The sequence below is a fragment of the Nerophis lumbriciformis genome, linkage group LG26 (genome assembly GCF_033978685.3).
Source record: "Nerophis lumbriciformis linkage group LG26, RoL_Nlum_v2.1, whole genome shotgun sequence".
Classification (NCBI taxonomy): Eukaryota; Metazoa; Chordata; class Actinopteri; order Syngnathiformes; family Syngnathidae; genus Nerophis; species Nerophis lumbriciformis.
The window spans coordinates 755,001-770,000 of NC_084573.2; the positions used below are offsets into that span (position 1 = coordinate 755,001).

A 15,000-nucleotide genomic window follows, 5' to 3' on the forward strand; every position below is an offset into this window, starting at 1 on the left:
ATTATTATGTGTTGATATTATTATGTGTTGATATTATTATGTGTTGATATTATTGCGTGTTGATATTATTGTGTGTTGATATTATTATGTGTTGATATTATTATGTGTTGATATTATTATGTGTTGCTATTATTGCGTGTTGATATTATTATGTGTTGATATTATTATGTGTTGATATTATTGTGTGTTGATATTATTGTGTGTTGATATTATTGTGTGTTGATATTATTGTGTGTTGATATTATTATGTGTTGATATTATTATGTGTTGATATTTATGTGTTGATATTATTATGTGTTGATATTATTATGTGTTGATATTTATGTGTTGATATTATTATGTGTTGATATTATTATGTGTTGATATTATTATGTGTTGATATTATTATGTGTTGATATTATTGTGTGTTGATATTATTGTGTGTTGATATTATTATGTGTTGATGTTATTATGTGTTGATGTTATTATGTGTTGCTATTATTGCGTGTTGATATTATTATGTGTTGATATTATTATGTGTTGATATTATTATGTGTTGATATTATTATGTGTTGATATTATTATGTGTTGATATTATTGTGTGTTGATATTATTGTGTGTTGATATTATTGTGTGTTGATATTATTATGTGTTGATATTATTATGTGTTGATATTATTATGTGTTGATATTATTATGTGTTGATATTATTGTGTGTTGATATTATTGCGTGTTGATATTATTGTGTGTTGATATTATTATGTGTTGATATTATTATGTGTTGATATTATTATGTGTTGATATTATTATGTGTTGATATTATTGCGTGTTGATATTATTGTGTGTTGATATTATTATGTGTTGATATTATTATGTGTTGATATTATTGTGTGTTGATATTATTATGTGTTGATAATATTATGTGTTGATATTATTATGTGTTGATATTATTATGTGTTGATATTATTATGTGTTGATATTATTATGTGTTGATATTATTGCGTGTTGATATTATTGTGTGTTGATATTATTATGTGTTGATATTATTATGTGTTGATATTATTATGTGTTGCTATTATTGCGTGTTGATATTATTATGTGTTGATATTATTATGTGTTGATATTATTGTGTGTTGATATTATTGTGTGTTGATATTATTGTGTGTTGATATTATTGTGTGTTGATATTATTATGTGTTGATATTATTATGTGTTGATATTATTATGTGTTGATATTATTATGTGTTGATATTATTATGTGTTGATATTATTATGTGTTGATATTATTATGTGTTGATGTTATTATGTGTTGATATTATTATGTGTTGCTATTATTATGTGTTGATATTATTATGTGTTGATATTATTATGTGTTGATATTATTATGTGTTGATATTTATGTGTTGATATTATTATGTGTTGATATTATTGTGTGTTGATATTATTATGTGTTGATATTATTATGTGTTGATATTATTATGTGTTGATGTTATTATGTGTTGATATTATTATGCGTTGATATTATTATGTGTTGATATTATTATGTGTTGATATTATTATGTGTTGATATTATTATGTGTTGATATTATTATGTGTTGATATTATTATGTGTTGATATTATTATGTGTTGATATTATTATGTGTTGCTATTATTGTGTGTTGATATTATTTGTTATCCAACTATTCGGCCTTCATCCGACCTTGTGGACTATATTCCAGTTGCCGAGCTGAGAACTGAATGATGTGTTCCAGAGTGAAATAGCAGACTCACATAGTTTTCTGTGCAGGACCAGTCCGGGTGTTGCAGGCTGTGCAGGACTTTGTGCTCCTCGGCCTGCTGGTAGTACTTGGCCTGCAGCTTCTTGGGCAGAGACTTCCACTGTGGACACGTGTGGTGTGACCGTGTGGCAAGTTACTCTTCAATATATGACTTACCATCTTCCCCAGGATCTTGTGGACTAAATATGACTTACCATCTTCCCCAGGATCTTGTGGACTAAATATGACTTATCATCTTCCCCAGGATCTTGTAGACTAAATATGACTTACCATCTTCCCTTGTGGACTAAATATGACTTACCATCTTCCCCAGGATCTTGTGGACTAAATATGACTTACCATCTTCCCTTGTAGACTAAATATGACTTACCATCTTCCCCAGGATCTTGTGGACTAAATATGACTTACCATCTTCCCTTGTGGACTAAATATGACTTACCATCTTCCCCAGGATCTTGTGGACTAAATATGACTTACCATCTTCCCTTGTGGACTAAATATGACTTACCATCTTCCCCAGGATCTTGTGGACTAAATATGACTTACCATCTTCCCCAGGATCTTGTGGACTAAATATGACTTACCATCTTCCCCAGGATCTTGTGGACTAAATATGACTTACCATCTTCCCCAGGATCTTGTGGACTAAATATGACTTACCATCTTCCCTTGTGGACTAAATATGACTTACCATCTTCCCCAGGATCTTGTGGACTAAATATGACTTACCATCTTCCCCAGGATCTTGTGGACTAAATATGACTTACCATCTTCCCCAGGATCTTGTTGACTAAATATGACTTACCATCTTCCCCATGATCTTGTGGACTAAATATGACTTACCATCGTCCCTTGTGGACTAAATATGACTTACCATCTTCCCCAGGATCTTGTGCACTAAATATGACTTACCATCTTCCCTTGTGGACTAAATATGACTTACCATCTTCCCCAGGATCTTGTGGACTAAATATGACTTACCATCTTCCCCAGGATCTTGTGGACTAAATATGACTTACCATCTTCCCTTGTGGACTAAATAGGACTTACCATCTTCCCCGGGATCTTGTGGACTAAATATGACTTACCATCTTCCCCAGGATCTTGTGGACTAAATATGACTTACCATCGTCCCTTGTGGACTATAAATATGACTTACCATCTTCCCCAGGATCTTGTGGACTAAATATGACTTACCATCTTCCCCAGGATCTTGTGGACTAAATATGACTTACCATCTTCTCCAGGATCTTGTGGACTAAATATGACTGTTACGTTCCACGTAGTGGTGGTTTGTTTGTTTTGTGTTTCTTCTTCTATTTATTTGTACAGGTCACACTCATTAACTGCCTCTGCTGCCAATCAACCGGTTCCTAATCCCAGCTGCTCCTCGTTTCACCTGTTAATCAGCCAGCCAATCCCGGACCACCATTCATCCTCCCAGCCTGTTTAAAATCACCTGCTCACCACTGGATCAGGGTGGATTCTTTTTCTGACATGCTGTGTGGAACTTTGAGAGACGTTACTTTGTCTTTGGCGCTATCTTGTTTGGTAATCATTTTTGTTAAGCTTTTTGCTACACTTGTGCCACCTGTTGTTTTTTTTTGTCTTCATTTTTCTTGACCTTTGAACTTTTGTAAGTATCTGTAGCCTAGTCTTGGGAAAGGTTAGACAGAGGCCTCTATACACTACACACGTAGGATTTGTTTGTGTATAGAGACACCAGGCTTAGTGGTGGCTGTCACCCTTGTATGTTTTGGACCCCCTCTTTGGCTAGAGTAGATAGGTAGGTTTTTTTGGTTTGTGCTAATTAAATAGCTTCAGTTAGTCAGCTTACCTTTTCTTTTCTAGAGGTGTATTTTGGTATGTTTTGTTCATTTCTTTGACAGCACCTGTATTCCCAAGCTAGGCTAGTGTTGTGTCTTGTTGTAACCCCCCCCCCCCATTGGGTACTTTTCAATAACACTAGTTTTTGTTTTCAATTCTTGGCTTCGGTGTCTTTTTTACAACTCATTTGGTTTATACACTTTTATGTTGCGTTCCCCTATAGTCCCTAGACGCTGAGCCATCAGGGAACGTAACAATGACTTACCATCTTCCCCAGGATCTTGTGGACTAAATATGACTTACCATCTTCCCCAGGATCTTGTGGACTAAATATGACTTACCATCTTCCCCAGGATCTTGTGGACTAAATATGACTTACCATCTTCTCCAGGATCTTGTGGACTAAATATGACTTACCATCTTCCCCAGGATCTTGTTGACTAAATATGACTTACCATCTTCCCCAGGATCTTGTGGACTAAATATGACTTACCATCTTCCCCAGGATCTTGTGGACTAAATATGACTTACCATCTTCCCCAGAATCTTGTTGACTAAATATGACTTACCATCTTCCCCAGGATCTTGTGGACTAAATATGACTTACCATCTTCCCCAGGATCTTGTGGACTAAATATGACTTACCATCTTCCCCAGAATCTTGTTGACTAAATATGACTTACCATCTTCCCCAGGATCTTGTTGACGGCAGCAGAGTTGGTGATGTTGAACTGCGCCACCACGTTGGGGCTCTGCTCCTTCCTGAACAGCATGAAGGCGTTTGGCGGCTTCTTGATGTACGGCCGCTCCCCTTCCGGCTGGGCGTGGCCGCTGTAACACCTGTGTGCTTGGTGAGCAGACCACTTCCTCCCCGCCACTCCCGCTACTTACATGCTCTGCGCCGCGCCGCTGGGCAGGTCAAAGGAGATGGTGGCGGAGGACGGCAACCCGCACATCACCTCGCCGTTTCTACGCCCGTAAAGACACACATTAGCTAACACAATATGTCAACAAAACCCTAACCCTCATAGAAATGACTAGATAAGAAGCACCAGGTTCAAACTGGAGCCTCGAAAGCATCTTGCAAGGAAAACCTGAATATTTTCAATATTAAAGTACAAAATAAATGGAAAAATTCTTATGAAACATGTTTAAAAAACGAATAATAACTAAATGATGTGTGAATGTTCCAAAGTGAAATGCTGACAGAATGTAGTATGAATGGAAGAATAGTTTGAATAGCTTGAATTTCCAGGAAAAACGGGAATTTGGTTTGGAACTTGGGAAAGTGTTAGTTAGAATGTCCAGGATGAGTGTTGTTAGAAAAAAACCTAGAAATTCCTGGAAATGTGTTGAATGTGGAAAAATGGTTGTTTGAATTTCCAGGATGAGTTGAATGTGTTAAAGGTAGAATGGTTTGAATAGGTTGAAAAATGTGGGAATTGTGCAACCTGGAAAAATGTCCCCATTCATTTCAATGGGAACTTCCTGGAAATTTGGGAATTTTGGGAAAAGCGGGATTTTTTGAAAATGATTAGGAGCATGAATTGGTTGGTGTTGGAATTGTTTAAATCGGGCAAGAAATGTTGAAGTAGTAAATGGTATTAGGGAATTTCGGGAAAATCTGGAATTTTTTTTAACTTGGAAAAGGGGTAGTTTGAATTTCCAGAATGGTGGAATGTGTTGAAGGTGGAATGGTTTGAATAGCTTGAAAAATGTGGGAATTGTGCAATTTAGAAAAATGTCCCATTCATTTCAATTGGAATTTCCTGGAAATTTGGGGGGAAATGATAAGAGCATGGATGTTCTGAATGAGCTGAATAGGTTGGTGTTGGAATTGTTTAAATCAGTCAAGAAATGTTGAAGTAGTAGCAGTTTTTTAATTGAAAAATGGTATTACGGAATTTTGGGAAAACTGGGAATTTTTTCAAGTTCTTAAACCAACTTGTTTTTTTGTCCTGACTAAGAGGAATGTTTTGACAGTGGAACGCTTGAAGTGGGTTGAAAAATGTGAAAGGAGTCATGAAAGGTTGGAAATACAATGGGAACTTCCTGGAAATTTGGGAAAAGCTGCATTTTTTGAAAATGATTAGGAGCATGAATGTCCTGAATGAGCTGAATTGGTTGGTGTTGGAATTGTTTAAATCGGGCAAGAAATGTTGAAGTAGTAAATGGTATTAGGGAATTTCGGGAAAATCTGGAATTTTTTTTAACTTGGAAAAGGGGTAGTTTAAATTTCCAGAATGGTGGAATGTGTTGAAGGTGGAATGGTTTGAATAGCTTGAAAAATGTGGGAATTGTGCAATTTAGAAAAATGTCCCATTCATTTCAATTGGAATTTCCTGGAAATTTGGGGGGAAATGATAAGAGCATGGATGTTCTGAATGAGCTGAATAGGTTGGTGTTGGAATTGTTTAAATCAGTCAAGAAATGTTGAAGTAGTAGCAGTTTTTTAATTGAAAAATGGTATTACGGAATTTTGGGAAAACTGGGAATTTTTTCAAGTTCTTAAACCAACTTGTTTTTTTGTCCTGACTAAGAGGAATGGAAGTGGGTTGAAAAATGTGAAAGGAGTCATCGCACTGAAAAAGGTTGGAAATACTGTTAGAAAAAAAAACAGGAGTTCCTGGAAATTTGTTGAACGTGGAAAAATGGTTGTTTGAATTTCCAGGATGAGTGGAATGTGTTGAAGGTGGAATGGTTTGAATAGGATGAAAAATGTGGGAATTGTGCAACTTGGAAAAATGGCCCATTCATTTCAATGGGAACTTCCTGGAAATTTGGGAAAAGCTGCATTTTTTGAAAATGATTAGGGGCATGAATGTCCTGAATGAGCTGAATTGGTTGGTGTTGGAATTGTTTAAATCGGGCAAGAAATGTTGTAGTAGTAAATGGTATTAGGGAATTTCGGGAAAATCTGGAATTTTTTTTAACTTGGGAAAAGGGTAGTTTGAATTTCCAGAATGGTGGAATGTGTTGAAGGTGGAATGGTTTGAATAGCTTGAAAAATGTGGGAATTGTGCAATTTAGAAAAATGTCCCATTCATTTCAATTGGAATTTCCTGGAAATTTGGGGGGAAATGATAAGAGCATGGATGTTCTGAATGAGCTGAATAGGTTGGTGTTGGAATTGTTTAAATCAGTCAAGAAATGTTGAAGTAGTAGCAGTTTTCTAATTGAAAAATGGTATTACGGAATTTTGGGAAAACTGGGAATTTTTTCAAGTTCTTAAACCAACTTGTTTTTTTGTCCTGACTAAGAGGAATGTTTTGACAGTGGAACGCTTGAAGTGGGTTGAAAAATGTGAAGTCATGAAAGGTTGGAAATACAATGGGAACTTCCTGGAAATTTGGGAAAAGCTGCATTTTTGAAAATGATTAGGAGCATGAATGTCCTGAATGAGCTGAATTGGTTGGTGTTGGAATTGTTTAAATCGGGCAAGAAATGTTGAAGTAGTAAATGGTATAAGGGAATTTCGGGAAAATCTGGAATTTTTTTTAATTTGGAAAAGGGGTAGTTTGAATTTCCAGAATGGTGGAATGTGTTGAAGGTGGAATGGTTTGAATAGCTTGAAAAATGTGGGAATTGTGCAATTTAGAAAAATGTCCCATTCATTTCAATTGGAATTTCCTGGAAATTTGGGGGGAAATGATAAGAGCATGGATGTCCTGAATGAGCTGAATAGGTTGGTGTTGGAATTGTTTAAATCAGTCAAGAAATGTTGAAGTAGTAGCAGTTTTTTATTTGAAAAATGGTATTACGGAATTTTGGGAAAACCGGGAATTTTTCAAGTTCTTAAACCAACTTGTTTTTTTGTCCTGACTAAGAGGAATGTTTTGACAGTGGAACGCTTGAAGTGGGTTGAAAAATGTGAAAGGAGTCGTCGCACTGAAAAAGGTTGGAAATACTGTTAGAAAAAAAACAAGAGTTCCTGGAAATTTGTTGAACGTGGAAAAATTGTTTTTTGAATTTCCAGGATGAGTGGAATGTGTTGAAGGTGGAATGGTTTGAATAGGTTGAAAAATGTGGGAAATGTGCAACCTGGAAAAATGTCCCCATTCATTTCAAAGGGAACTTCCTGGAAATTTGGGGATTTTGGGAAAAGCGGGATTTTTTGAAAAAGATTAGGAGCATGAATTGGTTGGTGTTGGAATTGTTTAAATCGGGCAAGAAATGTTGAAGTAGTAAATGGTATTAGGGAATTTTGGGAAAATCTGGAATTTTTTTGAACTTGGAAAAAGGGTAGTTTGAATTTCCAGAATGGTGGAATGTGTTGAAGGTGGAATGGTTTGAATAGTTTGAAAAATGTGGGTATTGTGCAATTTAGAAAAATGTCCCATTCATTTCAATTGGAATTTCCTGGAAATTTGGGGGGAAATAATAAGAGCATGGATGTTCTGAATGAGCTGAATAGGTTGGTGTTGGAATTGTTTAAATCAGTCAAGAAATGTTGAAGTAGTAGCAGTTTTCTAATTGAAAAATGGTATTACGGAATTTTGGGAAAACTGGGAATTTTTTCAAGTTCTTAAACCAACTTGTTTTTTTGTCCTGACTAAGAGGAATGTTTTGACAGTGGAACGCTTGAAGTGGGTTGAAAAATGTGAAGTCATGAAAGGTTGGAAATACAATGGGAACTTCCTGGAAATTTGGGAAAAGCTGCATTTTTTTGAAAATGATTAGGAGCATGAAAGTCCTGAATGAGCTGAATTGGTTGGTGTTGGAATTGTTTAAATCGGGCAAGAAATGTTGAAGTAGTAAATGGTATTAGGGAATTTCGGGAAAATCTGGAATTTTTTTTAACTTGAAAAAGGGGTAGTTTGAATTTCCAGAATGGTGGAATGTGTTGAAGGTGGAATGGTTTGAATAGCTTGAAAAATGTGGGAATTGTGCAATTTAGAAAAATGTCCCATTCATTTCAATTGGAATTTCCTGGAAATTTGGGGGGAAATGATAAGAGCATGGATGTTCTGAATGAGCTGAATAGGTTGGTGTTGGAATCGTTTAAATCAGTCAAGAAATGTTGAAGTAGTAGCAGTTTTTTAATTGAAAAATGGTATTACGGAATTTTGGGAAAACTGGGAATTTTTTCAAGTTCTTAAACCAACTTGTTTTTTTGTCCTGACTAAGAGGAATGTTTTGACAGTGGAACGCTTGAAGTGCGTTGAAAAATGTGAAAGGAGTCATGAAAGGTTGGAAATACAATGGGAACTTCCTGGAAATTTGGGAAAAGCTGCATTTTTGAAAATGATTAGGAGCATGAATGTCCTGAATGAGCTGAATTGGTTGGTGTTGGAATTGTTTAAATCGGGCAAGAAATGTTGAAGTAGTAAATGGTATTAGGGAATTTCGGGAAAATCTGGAATTTTTTTGAACTTGGAAAAGGGGTGGTTTGAATTTCCAGAATGGTGGAATGTGTTGAAGGTGGAATGGTTTGAATAGCTTGAAAAATGTGGGAATTGTGCAATTTAGAAAAATGTCCCATTCATTTCAATTGGAATTTCCTGGAAATTTGGGGGGGAAAATGATAAGAGCATGGATGTTCTGAATGAGCTGAATTGGTTGGTGTTGGAATTGTTTAAATCAGTCAAGAAATGTTGAAGTAGTAGCAGTTTTTTAATTGAAAAATGGTATTACGGAATTTTGTGAAAACTGGGAATTTTTTCAAGTTCTTAAACCAACTTGTTTTTTTTGTCCTGACTAAGAGGAATGTTTTGACAGTGGAACGCTTGAAGTGGGTTGAAAAATGTGAAAGGAGTCATGAAAGGTTGGAAATACAATGGGAACTTCCTGGAAATTTGGGAAAAGCTGCATTTTTTGAAAATGATTAGGAGCATGAATGTCCTGAATGAGCTGAAATGGTTGGTGTTGGAATTGTTTAAACTGGGCAAGAAATGTTGAAGTAGTAAATGGTATTAGGGAATTTCGGGAAAATCTGGAATTTTTTTGAACTTGGAAAAAGGGTAGTTTGAATTTCCAGTATGTTGGAATGTGCTAAGGGTGGAATGGTTTAAATAGCTTGAAAAATGTGGGAATTGTGCAATTTAGAAAAATGTCCCATTCATTTCAATTGGAATTTCCTGGAAATTTGTGGAAAAAAATGATAAGAGCATGGATGTTCTGAATGAGCTGAATAGGTTGGTGTTGGAATTGTTTAAATCAGTCAAGAAATGTTGAAGTAGTAGCAGTTTTTTAATTGAAAAATGGTATTACAGAATTTTGGGAAAACCGGGAATTTTTCAAGTTCTTAAACCAACTTGTTTTTTTTGTCCTGACTAAGAGGAATGTTTTGACAGTGGAACGCTTGAAGTGGGTTGAAAAATGTGAAAGGAGTCATGAAAGGTTGGAAATACAATGGGAACTTCCTGAAAATTTGGGAAAAGCTGCATTTTTTGAAAATGATTAGGAGCATGAATGTCCTGAATGAGCTGAATTGGTTGGTGTTGGAATTGTTTAAATCGGGCAAGAAATGTTGAAGTAGTAAATGGTATTAGGGAATTTCGGGAAAATCTGGAATTTTTTTTAACTTGGAAAAAGGGTAGTTTGAATTTCCAGAATGTTGAAATGTGCTAAGGGTGGAATGGTTTGAATAGCTTGAAAAATGTGGGAATTGTGCAATTTAGAAAAATGTCCCATTCATTTCAATGGGAATTTCCTGGAAATTTGGGGGGAAATGATAAGAGCATGGATGTTCTGAATGAGCTGAATAGGTTGGTGTTGGAATTGTTTAAATCAGTCAAGAAATGTTGAAGTAGTAAATGGTATTAGGGAATTTCGGGAAAATCTGGAATTTTTTTGAACTTGGAAAAAGGGTAGTTTGAATTTCCAGTATGTTGGAATGTGCTAAGGGTGGAATGGTTTGAATAGCTTGAAAAATGTGGGAATTGTGCAATTTAGAAAAATGTCCCATTCATTTCAATTGGAATTTCCTGGAAATTTGTGGAAAAAAATGATAAGAGCATGGATGTTCTGAATGAGCTGAATAGGTTGGTGTTGGAATTGTTTAAATCAGTCAAGAAATGTTGAAGAAGTAGCAGTTTTTTAATTGAAAAATGGTATTACGGAATTTTGGGAAAACTGGGAATTTTTTCAAGTTCTTAAACCAACTTGTTTTTTTGTCCTGACTAAGAGGAATGTTTTGACAGTGGAACGCTTGAAGTGGGTTGAAAAATGTGAAAGGAGTCATGAAAGGTTGGAAATACAATGGGAACTTCCTGGAAATTTGGGAAAAGCTGCATTTTTTGAAAATGATTAGGAGCATGAATTGGTTGGTGTTGGAATTGTTTAAATCGGGCAAGAAATGTTGAAGTAGTAAATGGTATTAGGGAATTTCGGGAAAATCTGGAATTTTTTTTAACTTGGAAAAGGGGTAGTTTGAATTTCCAGAATGGTGGAATGTGTTGAAGGTGGAATGGTTTGAAAATGTGGGAAATGTGGAAGTTTGAATAATGGCCAATTCATTTTGAATGGGGAAAATGCAACAACAACTAAAGTAATTATGGGAAATCCGGGAATTTCTTTTAGAATTGTTGAAGTAGAGCACACAATTCCTGAATAGGCTGAATATTTTGAAGTTGGAACCGTTTGAATCAGATGAAAAATGTGGAAGTTGTGGAACTTTGAAAAATGTCCCATTGAAATTTCAGAAAAAAATGGGAATTTTGGGAACGGGAATTTTTTTGAAAATGGTAAAAAAAAAACTTGAATGGTCTGAATGAGTTGAAATGGTTGGTGTTGAAATTTTTCAAATGGGTCGAGAAATGTTGAGTAGTAACATGTTAAAATGAGAAATGGTATTATGGAATTCCTGGAATTTCGGGAAAACCAGGAATATTTCCAGTTTGAAAAAAAATAAGTATTTTTTTGTCCTGATGAAGAGGAATTTTTTGACGGTTGAACAGTTGAAATGTGTTGGAAAATGTGGAAGGAGTAATTGCCAGAAAAAAGGGTGGAAATAGGGCTTTGGAAAGCAGGAATTCTGGAAAATCCTGGAATTTTTTTTAAGTTAAAAAAAATGATAGTTTGAATTTCCGGAATGGTGGAATGTGTTGAAGGTAGAATGGTTTGAATGGGTTGAAAAAAATTGAAAATGGTGGAAGTTTGAAAAATGGCCACTTCTTTTTGGATGGGAAAAATGTCCCGGAAAACCTGGAAATCTGGGAATTTTGGGAAATTGTCAACGGAAAGCCCGCTATCCCTGATTAGGCTGAACAGTTTGAAGTTGGAACGGTTTGAATCGGTGAAAAAATGTGGGCTTGAATCATCACTCACTCAGTCCACATTCACCCATAATGGTGGTAAGCTACATTTGTAGCCACAGCTGCCCTGAGGTAGACCACCACCACCCATTCATCACTCCAAGCAACGTTTGTTAACTTTTACAATATATCCAAAACTGTTTATAAGTACTAACTGTTAGCATGGTAACTTGTTAAATGTTAGCATTTGAATGTTAGCATGCTAACATTTAAGGCTTGCTCTGTAGCTCATTTTGTACGGTCACACCTTAAAACTCACGGATCCGGACACTCGGCGCCATCTTAAAAGTACGCCAGGGGCCCAGGGAGGGCGCAGAGATGGCCTAAAACGTGAGCATGTTAACATTCAAATGCTAACACTTAGCCTTTGTGCTAACATTTGGATGCTAACAGTTAGCATGTTTCACCTACCAAGTTATATGGCTTTAAGGTGGTATGGCTGCAGACGCAAGAGAAAATAAAAGTGTAGAAATAGCAGAAAATGATAGCATGCTAATGTTAGCATGCTAAAAGTTGTCGCATTCCAAGTTATATGACGCTGGGGTAAACGATTGCAAAAGTAGCTCAAAAAGTTAGTGTTAGTATGCTAACATTAGCATGCTAGCGAGCTATAAACTGTCCCATGTGTGATGTGAGTGTTTTCATGCACTAGCATTAGCCAATATGCTAACACATTTACAAGTGTCTTAGTATTATTAACTTACTATGGCATTATTTTTGTATTATTTCCGAAAATGCGCCAAAACCTCACCGTGGCGTTGTTGAGTCGGTTTGGCGGATTGGAGAGCTAGCTTGCGCAGCTAGTGGGTCCACGACCAAGACTTCTGTTTTGTTTGATCAGCCGTTTTACTGCCGATTAAGGTATGTAAATAAACATTGGCAGAATCTTTCAGTGTAAATAACTCATTTCACAACGTTTATATCTGCGACTAATATATGGAAAAATCCGTGTGGTTCTAAAGTGTAGTGGGTGTGGCTTATACAGTATACAGGTGTACAGTATACAGGTGAAATACGCTCATTTCCTTTTTGGGACATTGATTTGAGATACAAGTTGATTAGAGAACGGAAGATAAAATTGTCTTATCCGGAGAACGACTTGTCATGGCTTTGGATCTCATTTTCCTAAACTACGGAACGGGCGGACGGTCAAAAACGTAAAAAAAAACAACAACAAAAACGTGGCTCAAAAACATTTTCCTAAACTACGGAACGGGCGGAGGGTCAAAAACGTAAAAAAAAAAAAAAAAAAAAAACAGTGGCTCAAAAACATTTTCCTAAACTACGGAACGGGCGGAGGGTCAAAAACGTAAAAACAAAACAAAAAAAAACAGTGGCTCAAAAACATTTTCCTAAACTACGGAACGGGCGGAGGGTCAAAAACGTAAAAAAAAAAAAAAAAAAAAAACAGTGGCTCAAAAACATTTTCCTAAACTACGGAACGGGCGGAGGGTCAAAAACGTAAAAAAAAAAAAACAGTGGCTCAAAAACATTTTCCTAAACTACGGAACGGGCGGAGGGTCAAAAACGTAAAAAAAAAAAACAGTGGCTCAAAAACATTTTCCTAAACTACGGAACGGGCGGAGGGTCAAAAACGTAAAAAAAAAAAAAAAAAAAAAACAGTGGCTCAAAAACATTGTCCTAAACTACGGAACGGGCGGAGGGTCAAAAACGTAAAAAAAAAAAAACAGTGGCTCAAAAACATTTTCATAAACTACGGAACGGGCGGAGGGTCAAAAACGTAAAAAAAAAAAAAAAAAAAAACAGGCTCAAAAACATTTTCCTAAACTACGGAACGGGCGGAGGGTCAAAAACGTAAAAAAAAAAAAAAAAAAAAAAAACAGTGGCTCAAAAACATTTTCCTAAACTACGGAACGGGCGGAGGGTCAAAAACGTAAAAAAAAAAAAAAAAAAAACAGTGGCTCAAAAACATTTTCCTAAACTACGGAACGGGCGGAGGGTCAAAAACGTAAAAACAAAAAAAAAAAAAACAGTGGCTCAAAAACATTTTCCTAAACTACGGAACGGGCGGAGGGTCAAAAACGTAAAAAAAAAAAAAAAAAAAAACAGTGGCTCAAAAACATTTTCCTAAACTACGGAACGGGCGGAGGGTCAAAAACGTAAAAAAAAAAAAACAGTGGCTCAAAAACATTTTCCTAAACTACGGAACGGGCGGAGGGTCAAAAACGTAAAAAAAAAAAACAGTGGCTCAAAAACATTTTCCTAAACTACGGAACGGGCGGAGGGTCAAAAACGTAAAAAAAAAAAAAAAAAAAAAACAGTGGCTCAAAAACATTTTCCTAAACTACGGAACGGGCGGAGGGTCAAAAACGTAAAAAAAAAAAAACAGTGGCTCAAAAACATTTTCATAAACTACGGAACGGGCGGAGGGTCAAAAACGTAAAAAAAAAAAAAAAAAAAAACAGGCTCAAAAACATTTTCCTAAACTACGGAACGGGCGGAGGGTCAAAAACGTAAAAAAAAACCCAAAAAAAACAGTGGCTCAAAAACATTTTCCTAAACTACGGAACGGGCGGAGGGTCAAAAACGTAAAAAAAAAAAAAAAAAAAAACAGTGGCTCAAAAACATTTTCCTAAACTACGGAACGGGCGGAGGGTCAAAAACGTAAAAAAAAAAAAAAAAAAAAACAGTGGCTCAAAAACATTTTCATAAACTACGGAACGGGCGGAGGGTCAAAAACGTAAAAAAAAAAACAACAAAAAACAGTGGCTCAAAAACATTTTCATAAACTACGGAACGGGCGGAGGGTCAAAAACGTAAAAAAAAAAAAAAAACAGTGGCTCAAAAACATTTTCCTAAACTACGGAACGGGCGGAGGGTCAAAAACGTAAAAAAATAAAATAAAATAAACAGTGGCTCAAAAACATTTTCCTAAACTACGGAACGGGCGGAGGGTCAAAAACGTAAAAAAACAACACAAAAAAACAGTGGCTCAAAAACATTTTCCTAAACTACGGAACGGGCGGAGGGTCAAAAACGTAAAAAAAAACAAACAAAAAAAACAGTGGCTCAAAAACATTTTCCTAAACTACGGAACGGACGGAGGGTCAAAAACGTAAAAAAAAAAACAGTGGCTCAAAAACATTTTCCTAAACTACGGAACGGGCGGAGGGTCAAAAACGTAAAAAAATAAAATAAAA

The 15,000-nt window shown here is 35.8% G+C and overlaps 1 protein-coding gene across 1 annotated transcript in view; it reads right to left on the reverse strand.

Annotated features, from left to right (window-relative positions):
• The window catches only part of LOC133624091 (uncharacterized), a 28,046-nt gene that overhangs the window by 7,646 nt on the left and 5,400 nt on the right, over positions 1-15,000 (reverse strand). Inside the window, exons 4-6 of the mRNA XM_061987706.1 lie at positions 4,476-4,553; positions 4,268-4,424; positions 1,750-1,857 (exon numbers count right to left, since the gene is read on the reverse strand). Coding sequence (XP_061843690.1) covers positions 1,750-1,857; positions 4,268-4,424; positions 4,476-4,553 — 343 coding nt within the window. The remainder of the gene's footprint in view (positions 1-1,749; positions 1,858-4,267; positions 4,425-4,475; positions 4,554-15,000) is intronic.